The sequence below is a fragment of the Nelumbo nucifera genome, chromosome 1, assembly GCF_055504915.1.
Source record: "Nelumbo nucifera cultivar China Antique chromosome 1, China Antique-T2T, whole genome shotgun sequence".
Lineage (NCBI taxonomy): Eukaryota > Viridiplantae > Streptophyta > Magnoliopsida > Proteales > Nelumbonaceae > Nelumbo > Nelumbo nucifera.
The window spans coordinates 103,258,770-103,280,725 of record NC_142649.1 but is presented as its reverse complement, the minus strand read 5'-3'; the positions used below and the strand labels follow the sequence as shown (position 1 = coordinate 103,280,725).

At 39.5% G+C, this 21,956-nt stretch overlaps 1 protein-coding gene across 1 annotated transcript in view; it reads right to left on the bottom strand.

Moving 5' to 3' along the window:
- Positions 1 to 21,472, bottom strand: part of LOC104611901 (AP-4 complex subunit mu-like) — a 56,937-nt gene extending 35,465 nt beyond the window's left edge. The window contains exons 1-2 of the mRNA XM_010279171.3: positions 21,258 to 21,472; positions 3,221 to 3,315 (exon numbers count right to left, since the gene is read on the bottom strand). Coding sequence (XP_010277473.1) covers positions 3,221 to 3,315; positions 21,258 to 21,315 — 153 coding nt within the window. The 5' untranslated portion in view covers positions 21,316 to 21,472. The remainder of the gene's footprint in view (positions 1 to 3,220; positions 3,316 to 21,257) is intronic.
- Positions 21,473 to 21,956: the final 484 nt, after the last annotated feature.

Sequence of the window (21,956 nt, the reverse complement as noted above, 5' to 3'; positions counted from 1 at the left end):
GCTACTACTCTTAGATGTAACATGGTTAGCCCAAGTGTTGGGTGGACCACGCAAATCATAGCAGAAATTAACTGTGTGCCCCTCTAAGCCACAATGTGTACATTTTCTCTGAGCATTACCCCTTCCTTTTCCACGGCCTCCCCCTGACTCACAACCTCCAGTCCGGCCACTGGCCCGGTTAAACATGTGTCCACCACGGTTGCTTGGAGGACCACTGCTGCCACCACCACTTCTACTTCCACGACTACTCCCTTTAGTCACTACCAAACCAGATCTATCAGAGAAAGAAGAATGTTCCACTGGCTCAATGGATGTCCTCTTAAGACGGGCAAAAACTTCTTCAAGTGAGGGGAGAGCTGATCCCCCCAATATCTGTGCTCTGACAGGCTCATACTCAGTCTTCAAGCCCACAAGAAACCTAGTCACATCAAGTTGTTCATGTTGCTGTTGTTGGATCTGGACATCTGATGTTAGAGGGTGATACACATTTAGCTCATTGCGGATGTTTCTCAAACTTGCATAATACTCTTCTAAGCTTTGACTTCCTTGCTTCAAATTGAAGTACTCTTGGTATAACTGATATACCCTAGTTGTGTTGTCTTGTCCAGAGTACAACTTTTTAGCATGATCCTAGATCTCTTTGGCTGTATCTAGGAACATGAAATTCACACTAATCTTTGGTTCCATGCTGTTCCAAAGCCATGTCATTATCTGTGCATCATCTTGTTCCCAATCACTGAACCCAGGAGAATCAGAGGAAGGATTCTCCTCCCTCACATGTTTTACTTTCCTCTTGGCCTTCAAGAACACCTCCACAGATTTTGCCCATGGTACATAGTTCTCACCATTCAACTTGATGGATGTCATTTGTACACTTAGATAATCTGAAGAGAGCATGATGTCTGTTTTGTTGTCATTCCCAACTACAGTTGAAGCCATCTCAATTATGTCTCCTCTGAATATACACCACAATCTCACACTTGTCACAAGACTTATCTCACTTACAATACCACCAACCCACTTTCTTCAACTGCACATTACACACTACACTCTAAAGCTGAAATCATTTAGTCAACACATCAAACATTTGGACTGCACACTGCAAGACCATTTACCACCAACACACCACTACTGAAATTACTCAGTCATTTCATCGAACACTTGTTCTGCATACTGTAGAACTGATTACACACAAGGTCTAGGGGTTCACTTTTAAGCATTTAAAAACATAGATATGTCAGCCACCACAACACAATCAACACCACACCACTGCTGTCGTGGACATCAGCAGTCTACCACTCTTCTTCCAGCACACATGTGAGCAAGAAAACACAAAAAAAAAAGGCATGATTGATATGTGTATCAGTTTCACCCAGCACCACAACAACTAACTTTCGAAGCACAAAAAAAAATCAGCATTCACAGTCCATTTCTGAACACACGACAGCAGTGCCCATACCTATATACGACCAGCCCTCTTCGTACACTGAATGGAGGGTCTAGTATACCACTTCAACGACCACCACAGCACCAGCCAGAGGCATTCTCACCTCCAGGCCCTCAAAACGACAACTCCTTTTCAGCCCTTTATCGAGTCTTCAATCAGATCAGCTGTAGGATGATGAAACCTACTGTGAAGCTAGCGGCGAACCCAGGAAGAAGACAGCAGCAAGAAAACGAACACCAGACCTTAATGCTCTGATACCATGTGAATAAACCCTAGTTGTTTCTAGGTCAAAGTAGAGAAGAAAGAAGAAAGAAAAGAGAAAGAAGAAGAAGAAGAAGAGGAGAAGAGTGTTCGGCCAGACTAGAAGAGAGGATGTTCAAAAGTCACTCTCCTAGCCGACCCACTTGACTTTTATTCATGAAAAACTTGAGTTACAAGAAAGACAATTTTGTCCCTCATAGAAGATGGGACACATAACTTAAACTCAGATACAATAGACACTTCACTTTCAATAAGATACACCAGAATGACCAAAATACCCCTGACTCGAGCATTATAACACAATCAAATTGGAGAATGAAGCTGCTTTCTGGTCGTGGGGAAGAGAAAGACTAAAATGAAGGTTGGTTGGAGATGACTGTAAAATTTCTAGAAGATATCTGTCCAAGTCTCCAAAGCTGAAATCTGAGAAGGCCTTATAGGTCAACATCCAAGAATAGATCAAAACCAGGATCTGCCTTTTAAGATCCTCCAAGGAAGACCCCCTGTTTTCAAAGCTTTATTAGAACTTTATTTTTTATAAGTCAAAGCTTTATTAGAACTTTAAAAGAAGATTTTATATCATGAGTGTGCCAAGAACCCCTTTTTATATGCTAACCTCTCAACTACACCTTAATTTTCATAAGCCATTTACAAGTTACACGAATCAATCTCCCGCCAAAATAATGAGTCCCTGGACCTCCAAAGTGTATGCCATTGTGTTGGCACTCCTAGATTTCCAATGAAAGGTGATTTCCAGCTAATCTTCCAGGTGTCTAATCTCCCATACATGATACCTGTATTTCCAAGTTCCCTTTGTGTTGTTTTTAAGCCAAACCACCACTAATTTTGTACCCCCCCCCCCACCATGATACATTTGTATTTCAGTATTCTAGGTCTAAACCGCTGTGATGGGTTGAAAACATTGCACAGAATAATTGCTACAACTCTACTCTTTTTCCTTGATAAAAATGAACCCTATGGTAGCAAAGAAAGCTATGGATCTATGTGGATGTGGGTATGTGTGTTGGAATCTGAGATGGGTACAAAGTGTCCAACACGACAAGACTGAGAAAACAAATAAGATTGAGGAACTTAATGGATACACTTTAAATTCAAATGTCAAATTCTATATTGCATAGACATACTTTTGAAAATTTTATGTTTCATAGTTATAACATTGAAAGGTAAATAAAGAAAATCTCAAGCTTATAAAATTTTTAATATGAAAAAACCTGTGAATGAAGATGAGTCCAGAACAATTTATCCTAGACAGGTAAAAGAAGTGACAAACTAGATTTTCCATATAATTAATTAGAACTTGGTTTTATATCTTAATATTCTATTCTTTTGTCAGCTTAGCCTCTTAGGTCAGCTAATGAATTGGTGAATTATTTGGCTACAAATGGAGTTCACAAAGACATATTGTAAATGCAGAACAAGCTTAACTGTGCAAGAGTTTCTTCATTTCTTCTAATTAAGTTTTATTTGCTAGACATCAAAAGAAAAACTTACAAAGACAGGTGGTGCTTCCTCTTCCCCATCCTCCTTCCAAAACTTTACTTTACGGAAGAATATTTCTGCACTTCCTTTTGGTACCTCACCACGATCTGTGTTCATTTAAACAAACTATGATTATGTTATACACATCTCTTCAATAGTTAATACTGAAACTAGTGCATACCACTCTAATCTATGTAAACTAATTAGTTAAAGCACCAAAGAGAAAAAGAGAAAAAATATATTACTCACAACCTAGAATAGAGAAGTTTTAGAAATAGAAAGAAAAAAAGTAAAGGTAGAAAATATAATACCATGACAACAGCACAAATATGAAAATGTGTGCCTTTTGATATCTTATAGTTGGGATATATTAAAGTGTGAGACAATGCAAAGACAGTTGTCCCACAAAACCATGCAATATAATTTTTCTATCAACAAATATAATACTTTGACAACAGCACAAATATGAAAATGTATGCCTTTTGATATCAGAAGAAAAACAACCTTCTGAAATAAACGGACTGATTCAGATAGTACAAAAAGGTGATAGAGAACAGCAGAAAAGAGAAGCAAGAGAAGAGAAGAAGAAGAAGAAGAAGAAGAGGAAGAAGAAGAAGAAGAAGGAGATGGCGGCAAATAGGGTTTAGAGAAGGATTTTCGAATGAATCCCCTCTTACCCCCTAATCACTTTTCATTAAACATAATTTACAATATTTACAGAGAAGCCCTTAACTGGGCAATTAACTTGAGTACACATAACATAAGAAAGGCCCATTTTGAGGCCCAAGATAAATAAAACAACCTATGGGCCATTCGGCCCATTCTCTCTACACCTCAAGCTGAGCATAGATGTCAATCATGCCAAGCTTGCCAGTATCATGTTGAAGTTTGGCCTTGGAGATTCCCTTGGTAAGGATGTCAGTTAACTGTTCTTCAGAAGTAGTAAATGGAAGACAAACTTCTCCAGAAGCCACTCTTTCTCGGATAAAATGCCTGTCAACTTCAATATGTTTAGTCCTATCATGTTGCACTGTATTGTGAGCAATGTTGATGGCAGCCTGATTATCACAACATAACATTAATGGCTTATCATACTCAACACCCAGTTCCTCCATCAAGGATTGAAGCCAAAGTAACTCAGAAACTCCATGAGCCATGGCTCTATACTCGGCCTCAGCAGAAGATCTGGCAACAACCGGTTGTTTCTTGCTTCTCCAATAAACAATATTACCTGCCACCATGCTACAGTACCCAGAAGTTGACCTCCTATCAACAATGTTTCCTACCCAGTCAGCATCTATGTAAGCCTCCAGTTTCATATGACCATACTTAGCAAATAGAATTCCCTTCCTAGGAGAACCTTTTAAATAACACAAAATTCGTTCTATTGTTGCCATATGAGTGTCTCTGGGAACATGCATGAATTGACTAATGCAACTAACAACATATGCAATATCCGCCCGAGTCATGCAAAGATAGAGCAATTTCCCAAGTAACCTCTGGAAGACTCCCTTATCCTTCAACAGTTTTCCATCTGAGGCAGAAAGTTTGTGACTCGTATCAATAGGAGTAGCCACTAGTCTTGCACCCATCTTGCTTGTTTCAGTGAGCAAATCAAGCACATATTTTCATTGAGAGATAAAGATCCCATCCTTAGACCGAGCCACTTCTATGCCAGGGAAGTACCTCAATTCCCCTAGATCTTTAATCTCAAACTCTGTATGAAGGAGAGATTTAAGATCATTAATCCCTGCTACATCAGTACCAGTCACGACTATATCATCAACATAGACAATAAGATATACCACCAAAGAGCCTCTCCTCTTCACAAAGAGGGTATGATCAGACTGAGTCTGTATATAGCCAAAATTAACAAGAGCAGCCCTAAACCTTTCAAACCATGCCCTAGGTGACGGTTTAAGTCCACAAAGAGACTTCTTCAACTTGCGCACCTTTCCCTCCATATCTGTGTCATACATCCCCGGTGGAAGAGACATATAGACCTCCTCATGCAATTCTCTATTTAGGAATGCATTTTTCACATCCAACTGATAAAGTGGCCAATCAGAATGAGCAGCCAAAGATAGTAGAACCCACACAAATGCCATTTTTGCAATAGGAGCAAAGGTTTCCAGATAGTCAATCTCATATGTCTGTGAATAACCTTTTGCAACCAGCCTAGCTTTGTACCTTTCAATGGTGCCATCAACATGGTATTTGATGGTGCAAACCCACTTATAGCCCACTAGTTCCTTCCCTTCAGGAAAATCAACCACTTCCCATGTGTCATTCTTATGCAGGGCATCAATTTCAGTTCTCATAGCATCCCTCAATTCTGGAACAGTAAGAGCTTCTGACACTGACCTGGGTATAGGGTTAGAAGCAACAGAAGAAAGATAGGCATAATATGAAGGATGAAGCAAACCATAAGGAAGGTGTTTGGAAATGCAAGGTGCAGTACACTTCCTTTTTCCTTTCCTAATAGCAATTAGGACATCAAAGATCTGGGAAGGAGGGCTCCAAAGGGACTGTATCAGTACCTGTTGTCTCTTTGGTAACTGGAAGTGCAGGAGGCTACTCCTAGTTCGCCGCTGGTACAACCTAGGACTAAAGAGAGGACGAGGAGGTAATGGAGGAATAGGAATATTGGAAGGAACATGAGATGATTGTTCCTCCCTTAACTCATTGGGAATAGAAGAAGGCTCAAAAGAAGACTCAACAGGGACAGGAAGGGGGAGAGCAAACAACTGTAACAAATTCTCCCCCTTTGAACAATGCTTCCCCAGAGAAGGATCATAGAAAGGAGTGGACTCATCAAAGGTCACATCCATTGAAACATAACAAGTTCTAGATTTTGGATCAAAATAGCAATAACCCTTCTATGTTGAGGCATAACCAAGGAATATGCACTTCTGGGCCTTTGGTTCAAGTTTATGTCTCTAGGTACTTGGAATGTGTACATAACAAGTACAGTCAAAGACACGAAGTGGAATAGGAAAAAGGTCCTTACCGGGGCGAAGGAGACTTAAAACCCAACACTCTGGATAGCATACGGTTAATTAGGTAGGTTGCAGTGAGAACAACATCCCCCCAAAATCTTATAAGAACATGTGAGGTAAACAGGATACTCCTTGCAACTTCAATAATGTGTCGGTTTTTTCTCTTAGCAACTCCATTCTGTTTTGGAGTTCTAGCACAAGAACTCTGGTGAATAACCCTCAAATCAATGACATAACAGGTTAGGTTCTTCTTAAAGTATTCTTTTGCATTGTCAGATCTGAAAATTTCGATTCTAATATCAAATTGGGTAAGAACAAATTCATGGAACTGTCTCACAAGTCTAGGAACTTCATCATGGGATTTCATCAAAAATAGCCAAGTATATCATGAAAAATCATCAATAAACAAGATAAAATATTTATAGCCACCCATAGAGGGTAAGTGGTATGGCCCCCACACATCAGAGTGCACAATATGGAATGGAGAAGATGATCTTGTATTACTCAAAGGGTAACTACTTCTACAATGTTTTGACAACTCACAGAACTCACAATGAAGACTGGACACATTAATTACCTTAAATAGTTCTGGTAGGGCTGTTCATAAGAAGACCCAACCCGACCAAATCGACCAACCCGGACCGACCAACCCGAATCGGCTAGGTTTTCTTCAGCACCGGTCGGTTTCGGGTTGTAAAAAATCATAAACTGATGGTTCGGGTCGGTTTCGGTTTTCATATGTGAAAACCGAAACCGACCCGAACCGAACCGACTTAGTAGTTAGTAATTAGTTCCTAGTTAGTATTTACAACCTACTTAGTTCCTACTTAACTAAGTTGTCTCTATCCTAGTTACAACCTAACTTAATTTCTAGTCTTCTAGTTAGGAATGACATTAATGGCAAGTATTGTAAGACAACTAGACAAGGAATTTTTTTGGAAAAGTTTAAAGAAAAGAATCAAAGGATCCTAGTTTTTATGGTCTTTTACACCAAATAGGCAACCAGCCCAATCTGCATCAGTATAAGCTTCAATTTCAATTCTATTGTTTTTCCTGAAGATAATTCCCTTTCCTGGGCAAGTCTTCAAGTACCTGAGAATCCTTTCAACTGCTTTCATATGAGGGATCTTTGGAGAATGCATAAATTGACTGACAACATGCACAACATAAGCAATATCTAGCCGAGTGAGGGATAAGTATATCAGCTTCCCTACCAATTTTGGTATCTCTCTCTATCACAGTAGTCCTCCCCTACTGATTCCTACAGGCCATGATTCTGTTCTATTGGAGTATCTGCTGGCCTGCACCCCATCATGCATGTTTCCTCTAAGAGGTCAAGAACATACTTCCGCTGACATATGTAGATTCCCTCTCTTGACCTGAGAACTTCAATCCCAAGAAAATATCTCAAATGACCCAAGTCTTTGATCTCAAATTCAGAAGCTAGAAACTCCTTCAGTCTTTTTATCTCTTCCAAGTCATTCCCGGTAATTACCATAGCATCCACATAAACAATGAGTGCAATAAGTTTGCTATCCTGTCTCCTTATGAACAAGGTATAGTCTACACCACTCTGAGTGTACCCCACTTTCTTCATGGCCCCACAGAGCCTCTCAAACTATGCACGAGGAGATTGCTTCAACCCATATAATGCTTTCCTCAGTTTGCACACCTTTTTGTCAAAGTCATAGCCTGGTGGAGGTTCCACAAATACCTCTTCATGAAGGTCACCATTTAAGAAGGCATTCTTCACATCCAGCTGATGAAGTTCCCATGAAAAATTTGCTGCTAGTGACAATAGAACCCGAATTGTGTTGAGCTTTGCTACTGGGGCAAAGGTTTCTTTGTAGTCAATCCCTTCTTTCTGAGTAAACCCCTTTGCCACAAGTCTGGCCTTGTACTTTTCAATGGACCCGTCCTCCCTGTGCTTTACAGTAAACACCCACTTGCACCCAACAGTGGTCTTCCCCTCTGGCAGATCCACTAATTCCCAAGTTCTTGCTTTCATTAGGGCTTTCATCTCTTCATTCATAGCTTCTTTCCACCTTGGATCAGACACAGCCTCTGAGTACCTAGAAGGAACACGCACAGAGAAAAGAGCAGACACAAAGGAGTGATAGGCAGGAGATAAATGTGAGTAAGAAACAAAATCAGCAATGGGGTGTCGGGTGGTGCAAGAGCGGATAGGCTTACGGAGAGCAATAGGAAGATCCAAATCAGAAGTATGAGAGTTGAAATTACCTTGGATTGTAGAGACAGATTGATCCGAGTCCAACTGGTTGCTGTCATGAGGTTGAGGGCCCATTTTTCTTCTGTTGTATGTAAGTATCTCTTTTTGTTGCCTACTGGAGCCTTCAGAAACATCTGTAGCATCAGGAGAGGTAACCGACACAGTAGGAGCCTCACTGAGTTGACCCGGAATGCCACAACAAGGAGTAGGAAGAGAGGATGGAAGACCCGAGGCAGATAGGGGAACAAAAAAGGAGGGAGAATGAGAATCCTCTTCCAACCCACTAGTCTCCCCCTGAAGAGGATTCTGAAAAGACTGAAAATAGGGTTGAGACTCAAAGAAGACCACATCTCTGGTGACATACTTTCTCTTGGAGACAGGGTCATAACACTTGTAACCCTTTTGTGTAGGAGAGTACCCCAAGAATATTCCCTTTGTAGCCTTAGGATCCAGCTTGGTCTTCTTTGGATCCTTCACATGTATGAAACATATACAGCCAAAGACCCGAGGAGAAAGGGGAAAGTCTGGAAGAGTGAGGCACAAAACAGAGAAAGGGGTTTTCATACCCAACACCTTAGATGGCATCCGGTTTATCAGATATGATGCAGAAAGTACAGCTTGAGACCAGTATTGCTTGGGGACTTTGTGCTGGAATAGTAAGGCTCGAGCTGTCTCCAAAAGATGTCTATTCTTGCGCTCAGCAACCCCATTCTGCTGAGGAGTATTAGCACAGGATGACTGATGTAGTATGCCAGCATCTTCCATGAATAAGTTCAAGGATTTTTCAAAGTATTCAGCAGCATTGTCTGACCTGAATTGCTTAATCTTCTTATCAAACTGCGTTTCAATCATCTTGCAAAATGCCATGGTTATCCGTGGTACTTCATCCCGTCCTTTTAACAGGTAGATCCATGTGCAACGAGAGTAGTGGTCAATAAAACTGATAAGGTACCAGAAGCCATCAAAGGAAACAATGGGTGAAGGGCCCCAGACATCAGAATGAACCAAATCAAAAGGAGCACAAATTTCATTACTGGAAATTGGATACACAGTTCTACATTGTTTTGACATTTGGCATACTTCACAGGTTAGACTCTGACTTGGAATGCCCTTAAACAATTCGGGAAACAACATTTCTAATGAAGAGAAAGACACATGACCTAGCCTAGCATGCCAAAGATGCAGCTTAGCTATTGACTCCACACTCTCTGGACTACTGGCAGCAGATGCTTGTAAGGCTGAACCGATGTCTGCATCAAGATAGTAGAGGCCTCCATACTCATGACCGCACCCAATCGTTCTCCTTGTCAATCTGTCCTGGAAGACCAATGAGTAGGAAAAAAGGTTATACTACAGTTCAAATTTTTGGTAAGTTTTGAAACAGACAAAAAATTTGAGGTAAGACTGGGAACATGTAAAACTGATTTAAGAGAGAGGTCCTTGCTTAGGTCAACCACTCCCTTTCCAAAGATAGTGGAGAAAGACCCGTCAGCAACTCTCATCTTATCCTGACCAGACAACAAATGATATGAAGAGAATAGGGAAGACATATGTGTCATGTGGTCAGTAACACCGGAATCAATAACCCAAGAAGTAGAGTTAGTAGAGCCAGTGGCACTGAAGGCAGAGGCTGTACCTGATCTGGCAAGAGATGTAGAAGCAAAAGAATTATTCCTTAGACGGGCTAATGCCCTGCTAAGGACCTCTACCTCACTAGCAGTGAAGCCCAAAGTACCAGTTCCAGAGGAATCAGCAACCTGTCCCATAGGAGAAGAAGACACTGTTGGTGTATTTTGTGAGTTGTCATCATTGTTGCTGGTGACAAGATTCCCACTTGCCCCAGGCCTGTTATCTCTAGAAGAAACTTCTCTGGGTATTGAAGACATCTTGACTGCAGCCACTGTATAGGTGACACTGATTTAGACTAGCTGAAGCAGTTCTGAAGGTTCTGAACCAGTTCTGGAGCAGATTCTGATTAGCCGAAATGATCACAGCAGGTTCTGCCAGCACTCGACACAGTTTCAAACTTGCCGAGACTGCCACAGTTCTGAAACAGTTCAGTTACAGCAGCAAGCAAGGAGTTCTGGGCTGGTAACCGACCTGAAGCAAAGGATTCTCAACTATTGCGCTATGCAGACTCCACTTGAACTTCGAGTACTGCAACTGTAAAGAGAGTGCCCCTCCTTGCGGCCAATACTAGGACTGCTGACATCAGTCCTCAACTAGGGTTCACAGTTCTAAACAATCCGGAGCTGGCAGCTCCCTAGGTAATCTCACAGAAGTGGTGAGGGGTTTCGGACTGATGACCAACCTGAACTTGGAGCTGTTTACCACATTGCTATGCTGGTAGAAGTGTTCACAGTGCTGGTAGAACACTAGATAGACTTCACTTGGGCTGAACCGAAACTGCAACAGTTCGGGTACAGTAACAAGTGAACAGTTCGAGGCTGCAACAGTAGCAAGTGAACAATTCGAGGCTGCAACAGTAGCAAGTAAACAGTGGTCTCTGTAGAAGAAGCTAAGTCTGTGTGAGTCTTGCTGGAGCACCGAAGCTGCAACTGTAGAAGAAGCTCTCCCCCTTTCGGCTAGTGCTAGGACTGCTAAAATCAGTCATCAACTAGGTCTGTCCTATACAGACCTCTCTTAGTAGCCAAATAGCTACTATTTGCTGGAAATAACCTAGTAGGACATCTATTTCTGGGTCTTACTTCCCTTGGGTCCTACAACCAAGAGAAACCCTAGGTTCGAACTTGCTTTACTCCCTTACACCCCTAGGTCTTCACTGCAGCAACCCAGAAAAGGAAGAGAGAGATGAAAAGACAGCAAGAGAAGAGAGTGTGCGCCGGCTGAAACCATGAAGAAGCTAATGCTCTGATACCATGAAAGTTAAACTACTGTAGCCGAAGTAGCAGAAAGGAGAAGAAGAAGAAGAGATGCTGGAATGTCGAACTGACCTAGCCAGTCGACCATGTTATTATTTATATTTGAATGTAGTACAAGATACAAGTAATTACTGGAATGCCCCTGATTAGTGATGGGACACCCAATAACTTAAAACATTAAACAGGCTTAGGCCCATTAACACAGGCCCAGTTACAGGTTAGCTTGAACTTAAGTATGGGCTAATAAGAAATCTTATCAGCCGAACACTCATATAAAGAGACATCATTCAACATTCTAACAGGTTCAATACAGCATTTAGCAATGTTTGTGTTGATTAAACCCTAATAAATAAGAAAATAAGAAAATAATAAAAAGAAATTAGTATATAAACACACAAAATGATTATTTTAGTTTAATAATGCCTATTTTATAATTATAATCTCAAAAAAGAATGAATAAAAAAGTATTTTATAGTAGGAAATAGAAAACTGTTAGGCGATTAGGCGAGGCGAGCCTCAAAGGGCGCCTCGTCACCTAGGCACCCGCCTAGGCGTCACCTTGACAACTATGCCAAGAAGAAAAAAACAACCTTCTGAAATAAACGGATTGATTAAAATAGTGCAAAAAAGTGATAGAGAACAGCAGAAAAGAGAAGCGAGAGAAGAGAAGAAGGAGATGGCGGTAAATAGGGTTTAGAGAAGGATTTTCGAATGAATCCTCTCTTACCCCCTAATCACTTTTCATTAAACATAATTTACAATATTTATAGAGAAGCCCTTAACTAGACAATTAACTAAGTAAACATAACATAAGAAAGGCCCATTTTGAGGCCCAAGACAAATAAAACAACCTATGGGCCATTCATCCCATTCTCTCTACAATATCTTATAGTTGGGATATATTAAAATCTGAAACAGTGCAAAACAATTATCCCACAAAACTATGCAATACAATTTTCTATCAATAACCACTAAAACATATATTAAACAAGAGATCAATTATGGTTTCAGTGACCCTGGAAATTAAGACATCATATTAAGGAGACTAGAACTCTTGTATATAGAACAAACATCCCATTAGATGAGTGGGAAAACTAGTATGTATGTATGTATATTGATAAGTAACCAGAAAGGATATCATTAGAAATGAACTTATTCAAAGGAACCTATGAGTGTCTCCGATAGGTGGGAAATTGAGGGAAAGTAGATTAAGATGGTAATGGTAAGGTGGCTGTTTTCCAGAGAACCTGAAGTCACTGCTAACTTGTTGGAAAACAAAAGGTCTGTCTAGGTAGTGTAAGGTGGTTTGGAATTGCATCCCAGCTGCAGTGACATGGAACGTTTGGGAAGGCACTCCCAAATATTTCAAAATCAGTCTTGTGATGAAGAGGAATTATATTATCTTGGAACAAGGCTCATAAAGATTTTTTTGAGCATCACATACCTCAGTTTTGGCTGTTGAAAGCTTGCTCATAGATCAATACAGATAGGAACAGAGGAATACTTGTTTGTTTCATGTAATACAGTGTTGGTTTGAGTGGTTAAGTGTTGGTGGGCTTATTTTATCTTTTATTAGTACGCTATGGGCCTTTAGCTATTGAGCCTAAACCTGTTTTATTTTATTTTATTATGCCTAGGTGTCCCATCACTAATCAGGGGCATTCTATTCTATTCATGTAACATCTTATTGTGAATATATATATATAATAGCTTCTAGGGCCAGCTGAGAACACATTGCCACCCATTCTCAAATTTCTTCTCTTCTCGTCTTCTCTTCTTCTTTCTCTTCTACTGCTGTATTTCAGCAAACATGGTATCAGAGCTCCATTCGGCCTGACTGATTAAAGCTAGTTCCTTTCTTCTTCCCTCTTCTCTCTTATTTTCTTCCTTTTTCTCTTATCTCTGCTACTGTAAAGAAGCCCTAGGACTGATCATGGACAACAGAAAGGTCTATGTCTAGGATTTCTCTTTGGTGTAGGGCCCAAGGAGAGGTTTTTCCAAGCAGTTTATGCCCTACTAGTGGTTCTGCAGCAGTTAGTAGCCATTCGGATACTAGAGAGATCTGTGTAAAACAGATCTAGGAAGAAGGACTGAGTGGACAGTCCTAGTTATTGTTTGGGAGCTAGGAACAGATCGCAAGGGGTGGTCACAGCCCAGGTTTGACTTCTAGAAGTGGTGTTTTTTGACCATAAAAGCTGCTCTCAGCCCAGAACTGGTTACAGAGAGTGCTTCAGTCCAATTACAGAGAGTGTTTCCAACCTATTAACAGCTCCGGTAAGTCTGAAATCTTTTTCCCCTCGTTGAGATTACAGTTGTGGTTACTGTAAGAGGAAAACCCAAATCTGCATAGCTTGCAAATCACCAATGTGTTATTAGATGAATACAACTTCAGAAAATTGTCTGTTTTAACCAAGCTTTTCATTACTTCCTCGGAACTTATGGGTTATATAGATGGAGAGAAGCAAGAACCTAAAGAGGATGATGTTGGTTACTCAACTTGGCGTAAGGAGAATGCTACTATTATGTCTTGTCTGCTTGCCTCAATGACTACGAGAGTAACTAGGACTGTTCAGCACTTCCCTACAGCCTCTAAGATTTGGGAGAAAGTGTCTAAAACCTATGGACAGCGGAAAAACAATGCAAGAATATATAGGCTAACCCAAGATATTGTTGCATTGAGACAAGGGGATATGTTTGTTACAACTTCCTTTGCAACTTTAGAAGGAGTATGGGAAGAACTAGACCACCACCTTGTACTTGATTGGGAAAATACAAGAGATAAGGAAAGGCATGATAAACAAATTGAAGAAGGCAGAGCTTTTAAGTTCTTGGTTGGCCTAAACCTGATGTATGAGAGCATAAGATCCCAAATTTTGGGAAGGGATGAACTTCTAGATTTACATCATGTCATAGTTGTCAAGGTGATGCCTAGGCGACAAGGCACCCTTGGAGGCTCGCCTCGCCCAGTCGCCAAGCAGTTTTGTGCACTAGATTATAAAATACTTTTATATTTTTAATTTTTGACTTAATAATTATAAAATAGACATTATTAAACTAGAATATTCATTTTATGTGTTTATATACTAATTTTCTTTTATTATTTTCTTATTTTGTTAGGGTTTAATCAACGCAAACATTGCTAACTGTTGTATTGAACCCATGGTTCAAAGTATCGATACATTGTGTATTGGCAGAGGTGTATCGGTACTTATAACGATACTCCCCCTATTTTTTTGTTTCTTTGGTTTTAAATTTCATTTTTAAATATATATATATATTTAAAAAAATGAATCCCCAAAAACACCTGTAAACAAGTATCGAGACCCCAAAGATACAATACAATACACCCGATACGGGGCGTATCATATCAAAATTTTGATCCTTGATTGAACCCTCAATAATTTCAAAACCTGAACCAATAAGCAAGGGAAGAACTTAAAAGTTTTTCTAATCAATACATCTTCTTCTTCCACCTTTTCTTTTCTTCTTTCCTATACAAAAGTAGGGGTTCAGCCACTATATTTTTTGAATTTTCTTTCCTTTGTTCTTTTTCTTCTCATAAAATGTTGATTTTCTAGACTTAAACATGAAATTTATACTTCTCGTATGAAAATTATGAATAGTTATTAAAGAAAGATGGCTATGGAACCTAGGGAACTACCGTAGGATATATAGTTTTACTTAAAAAAACCACCGCCTAGGCGACTAGGTGACAAGGCGCCCCCCTGTCGCCTAGCCTTGCCTTGGAGCCTTGAAAACTATGCATTATGTTTATTATCTTGTAAGGAATGAAGAGGTTAGAAGGAAAGAGATGCAAGTTGGCATCCAAGTATCTCCTGTTGAGCATTCAGCCTTGATTTCTTCAACCCAAATGGGGGGCAAGCATTCAAACAAGAGGCATTTCAAGCGCTCTCATTGTGGAGGTGACAGACATTTGAAAGAGACTTGTTGGTTTATCCTCACCTGAAACCAGCTGCATTAAGGAAAGATAGGACGCCTCAAAAGAGTCAAACAGCAAGTGGAAATGTTGTCATAAGTAACAATGGTGAAAGCCCAAAGAACACACCTACAATTGCAGTTCCTCCAATGGGACAGACCACTATTCTCGCGCATCAGGGTCCTTTGATTTCATAATTGATGAGGTAGAAATCCTTAGCCGAGCCATGGCTCGTCTAAGACAAGAATCCATGGCTCCTTGCTTCCACCTCTCTTGCCAAATTAGGTATTGTCTCTACTCATAGTGTGATTAGTCCTATGGTGTCTAATTCTTGGATTATTGATTCCGGTGCTACTGACCACATGACACACATGTCTTCTTTATTTTCTTATAATCATTTGATGTTTGGCCAAGATAAGATGAAGAGTTGTTGATGGTTCCCTCTCCACCATCTCTAGGAAAGGGGAGGTTAACCTAAGCAATGATCTCTCTCTCTTAATTCTGTTCTACATATTCCCAATCTTGCTTCCAACCTCTTATCTGTTTCTAAGCTTACCAAAAATTTAAACTATAGCATAACATTCTTTCCTACTCATTGTGTATTTCGGGAAAGATTGACGAAGAGAACGATTGGGAGCGGTCATGAGTCTGGAAGTCTCTATTATTTTGATGCAAACATCAGTTCAGCCTTACAATCATTTACTTTTAGTGGTCGTGATAATGAGGAGTCAGTAGCTAGGTTACATTTGTGGCATGCTAGACTAGGTCATTTACCTTTTTCTTCAATGCAATGATTGTTTCTTGAGTTGTTCAAGTGTGTTTCGAGACAGAGTTTAGTTTGTGAAGTGTGTTAGTTGACAAAACAATGTAGAACTCTTTATCCAATTTCTAGTAATGAAATTCAAGTTCCTTTTGATTTAGTTCATTCTAATGTATGGGGCCCTTCACCTCTTATTTCTATAAATGGATTCCGTTACTTTATCCGCTTTATTAATCACTATTCACGATGCACATGGATCTACTTGTTAAAAGGGCATGATGAAGTACCATGGATAACCATGGCATTTTGTAAAATGATTGAAACTCAGTTTGGCAAGAAATTAAGCAATTCCATTCAGATAATGCTATTGAATATTTTGAAAGTTCTTTGAATCTGTTATTGGAGGATGCAGGCATCTTACATCAGTCATCTTGTGCTAGTACCCCTCAACAGAATGGGGTTGTTAAGCGCAAAAATAGACATTTATTGGAGACAGATCCAGCCTTACTATTTTAGCACAAGGTTCCCAAGCACTATTGGTCTCAAGCAGTCCTTTTTTTTTTAATCAATAACACTGGTCTCAAGCAGTCCTTATAGCATCGTATCTGATAAATCAAATGCCATCTAGGGTGTTGGGTACGAGAACTCCTTTCTCTATCATTTGTCCTAACCTTCTAGATTTCCCTCTTCCTCCTAGAGTCTTTGGCTGTGTGTGTTTTGTTCATGTCAAGGATCCTAAGAAGACTAAGTTGGATCCTAGGGCTACAAAAGGGATCTTTCTAGGGTACTCTCACACACAAAGGTTATAAGTACTATGATCCAGTTACCAAGAAAAAATATGTCACCAAGGATGTGTTTTTCGAGTCCCAGTCCTATTTTCAATCTTCCAAGAATCCTCTTCAGGGGGAGACTAGTAGGATGGAAGAGGATTCTTCTTCTCCCTCCTTCTTTATGCCTCTTTCAGCCTCGAGCCTTCAATCTTCTCCTCCTGATCCTCCTAGTTTTAGCAGCCCAGGTGAATCTAGTGAGACTCCCACTGAACCTATTACTGTTCCTGATTGCCCAGGTAAATCTAGTGGAACTCTCACTAAACCTGTTACGGCTCCTGATGTTGAGGTTGTGACTGATAAAACTAAAAGACAACAGAAAGATATGAGAATTCCCTACAAAAAAAGGAAAAAAGATCCTCCAACTTATGGCAACAACCAATCAGACTCGGATCAATCTGTCTCAATGGTTCCAGGTAATCCTATCACTCAAACTTCTAATTTGAATCTTCCCATTGCTTTTCGTAAGCCTACCCGTTCTTATACTACTCGACACCCCATTGCTGAATGTGTTTCTTATTCATGTTTATCTCCTTGTTATTATTCCTTTGTGACTACCCTTTCCTCTATTTATTTTCCTGCTAGGTACTCAAAGGCAGTGTCTGACCCAAGATGGAGAGAGGCTATGAATGAGGAAATGAAAGCCTTAATGAAGGCTAGGACTGGGAGTTAGTTGATCTACCAGAAGGGAAGAGCACTGTGGGATGTAAGTGGGTGTTCACTGTGAAGCACAAGGAGGATGGGTCGATTGAAAGATATAAGGCCAGGCCACTGGAAAAAGGATTTATTCAGAAGAAAGGGACTAACTACAAGGAGACTTTTGCTCTAGTTGCAAAGTTTAACACAATTCGGGTTCTATTGTCATTAGTTGCAAATTTTTCATGGGAGTTACATCAGTTGGATGTGAAGAATGCTTTCCTGAATGGTGATCTACATGAGGAGGTATTCATAAATCCTCCACCTGGTTATGATTTTCTTGGGAAGGTATGTAGGCTAAAGAAAGCATTATATGGACTTAAGCAATCCCCTCGAGCTTGGTTTGAAAGGCTTTGTGGGGCCATGAAGAAAGTAGGATACAGTCAAAGTGGTGCAGATCATATGTTCATAAGAAAATAGGATAGCAGGCTTACAGCATTTATAGTATATGTGGATGATATGGTGATTACAGGGAATGATCTGAAAGAGATAAAAAGACTGAAGGAGTTCTTGGCATCTGAATTTGAGATCAAAGATTTAGGGCATTTGAGATACTTCCTTGGAATTGAAGTTGCAAAGTCACAAGAGGGCATTTATATATGTCAAAGGAAGTATGTCCTTGATCTTCTAGAGGAGACAGGTATGATGGGGTGTAGACTAGCAGATACTCCAATAGAGCAGAATCATTGTCTCTAGGAATCAGTTGGAGAGGACTACCCTAATAAAGAAATATACCAAAAGCTGGTGGGAAAATTGATATATCTATCTTTTACCCGACCTGGTATAGCTTATGCAGTGCATGTTGTCAGCCAATTCATGCGCTCTCCAAAGATTCCTCATATGAAAGCAGTTGAAAAGATCATCCTCAAGTATTTGAAGACATGTCCAAGGAAAGGAATTTTGTTCAAAAAGCACAATAAAATTGAAATTGAGGCATATACTGATGCAGATTGGGCTGGATCAATTGGAGATAGGAAGTCTACTTCCGGATATTGTACATTTGTTGGAGGGGATTTGGTTACTTGGCGAAGTAAAAAGCAAAATGTAGTTGCAAGATCAAGTGCAGAAGCTGAATATCAGGCTATGGCACATGGTATTGCAGAACTATTGTGGCTTAGGACCCCCCTTGGTGAGCTCGGGATGAAAGTTGATGGTCCTCTCAAGATGTATTGTGACAACAAGACTGTCATCAACATTGCAAATAACCCAATACAACATGATAGGACTAAGCATATTGAGATTGACCGATACTTTGTAAGAGAGAGAATTGTCTCGGGTGAACTTTGCATTCCCTATGTTGCTAATGTTTTGACAAAAGGACTATCTTCAGTGAAGTTCTTAGGCTTACTTGGCAAGTTAAACGTGACTAACATCCATGCTTAGCTTGAGGGGGAGTGTTGGTTTGAGTGGTTAAGTGTTGGTGGGCTTATTTTATCTTTTATGTTTAAGTTCTTTAGTCTGTTATGAGCCTTTAGTTATTGGGCCTAAACCTGTTTTATTTTATTTTATTATGCCTAGGTGTCCCATCACTAATCAGGGGCATTCTTATCTATTCATGTAACATCTTACTGTGAATATATATATAATAGCTTCTAGGGCCGGCTATGAACACATTGCTGCCCATTCTCAAACTTCTTCTCGTCTCTTCTCTTCTCTTCTCTTCTCTTCTACTGCTGTATGTCAGCAAACATACAGCACCTTTTGTAATGTTTTGTTAATAGTTAATGAATATACTTTATCTTTTTTCAGGAAAAAATGGTAATGGTAACTAGTGTATAGAAGACCATCTACAGCACCAATAAGAAGAAGTAATCTATTACAAGTTGAAGGAGCTAGAAGAGCTAGGAGCAGGCCAAATAAGACGTGAGTTCAAGTAGTGAGATTGATTTTAAGGGCCCACAATTTAACAATGGAATGAATGGATATGGCACCAGAATAGAATGGAATGGTGGAACAGGATTCATGTAGCCAACCCCATATGGTTGGGACAAAGCTTGGATGACGACAATCTCTGCCAGTGTAATTTGTATGTTGGACACATTTTGTACATACCAATCCCCTCCCCCTCCCCACACATAACCCCTTCCATTGTAGCCTTGTAGGGAGTGAAAGATTTTGTATCTTCTCCTTCATGTTTGGATGAATCTTTTTTCATCACTAATTAAAATATAAAAATGTGAAGGGCTAAAAGAATATAAAAGAAACTCTGATCCCAATACAAAAAAGGACACAGAAAATGGGGAACCAAGCTATTATCACCCTTTAAGGTGTGTCAAGAAAACGTTACAGACTCAAAATATGCAAAACATACTAGCATGGCAATAGAACCCCAACCCTCCACCCCCACCCCAAAAGAAGTAGCTCATTCTTCATAACTCAGCTTCTAGTAAGTCTATGGACTACGAAGTCAATATCCCTCCACCACAACCAATTCCAAGAAGGAGAACAAAAGTATAAGCACATTTAACAGGGATAAAGTATAATAGTAATATCCTGGAGAAGGATTTTCCATCAGATAATCACTGAAGTAAAGCTTTGAGTCTCAAGGATCCATAGATAATCTATGATTAATAAATGGGCAGAGATCAAAGTTGCTCCCAAAGTCATCAACAGTGAATATCCAGTGCACTTAACAATAATTAGATCAAAGATTGCTTCAAATGTGTGAGTACTGACAATAGCATTGTAGAAGTAATATCTCCTCACCATTCTACAAGGAGTGTTCTATGATTATTTGTAGAGAATGCCCTTTAAGAAACCCACTTATTATCAGTTTTTTTGTATCTAGTCGGGTTTAACAAGAAATATAGAAAACAAAATTAATGTTTATAATCATAACGCCCTTGATAGATCGTATGGCTTCTCATATCATAAAGATTTAAAAAAAAAAAAAAGAAAAAAGGACTAAATTCTCAAAAAAAGGTGGTTCTGCTGTTCTGAAGAGATGCTGAGATCACCAAGTATAGTTATTACTTGGTGGAAAGGTCAATCTCGTTTCAGCTTCAAATAACTATTACTGAACGCTTCTGTTAGGTCGCAAGACTATTAATGATTCTAGAGTAGCATTGTTACAGGAGCGCTGATTTTGGACAAGTGGTACAAATTTTGCACTGGGGATGAAGTTCAGAACTTGGAAGAATTAACTGGTTATTTTTATGCAGAACCAATTAGCTCCTTAGTTCGTTCCCCACCCACCCCCAAAAAAATATGTAAATAAAACCCTTGATTTAGAGTCCTGGCAGCAAAGGAGATCCTGTTCTTTTGGGAGTACTTGGCGTAATACCTTACTGAACGTTTTAGCTATCTATGGTATTTCCTTTGTAGTTAAAGTTTCAACGCTGGTCACGATCAAGAAGATACAGAATTTACTTGGATTGTGGCTAAAGAAGGTATTTATGTTCTGAGATAATTGATTCGTATAAACACAGCGAAGGAAGCAACTGAAATCAAGATGTAGTACTCAGATTGTTGCTTATGTTTCATCATGCAGGACCAAGTCTCCCTGAGATCTTGGAACTATTTCAAGAATTGTTTTACAAGGTTCCAAAGTAAAAAAAAAAAAAAAAAAAAAAAAAAAGCGATTCGCAGAATCATGTTGCAGTCAAAGCCAAATGGTTAAGGAATCCGAAATTGAGTGCGAAGAGCAAGGGACTTGAACCCCAAATTTATAAAGAAGATGAGAGAGAGAGAGAGAGAGAGAGAGAGAGAGAGGGCTTACAGTCGCGGAAGACGATGTTGTCGCCTCTCTGCGAGAGCACAAAGAACTGCGATATCATAGCTAAACCCCGGAGTGCAAAATGCCAGATTCCGGTCTGATTTCACACTTGCGGTTCCTTATTTCAATGATGATGAGTCTCGTTGAAGCTGTCAGTGATCCGGATTTTTAATCCCAAGGACCCAAACCAACCAGATCACTTGATTCTTCTAGCATGAGAGTATGAGACTATCATCAATTGAATCGTTGACAGGGGTGCTCACGGTTCGGTTTCGGTTAATCGAACCGGTAGTATCCATATTTGAAAAACCGGTAACCGAAAAGAAGCCAGTCGACTAACTGGTTCAGTTCAGTTCATTGGTTTTTCGGCTTTTTTATTTTTATAATATATTATAAATAAATAAATAACTAAAAATATATATAATATTATATTATAAATAATAAATAATATATTATATATTATAAATATATATTTATATAATACATATATATTCATTGATATAATATTTATGATATATATAAATATATAACAGTCAATTTAGTTAACCATAAATTTTTATATTGGTTAACCAAAACCAAACTGATACTTTCGATTTTTTTAAAATACTAAATCGATCAATTTGGTTAAATGAAATTTTCAGTTCAATCTCATTGATTCAGTGCAGTATTTTGGTTTTTCATGATCACCCCTAAGTCGGAGTT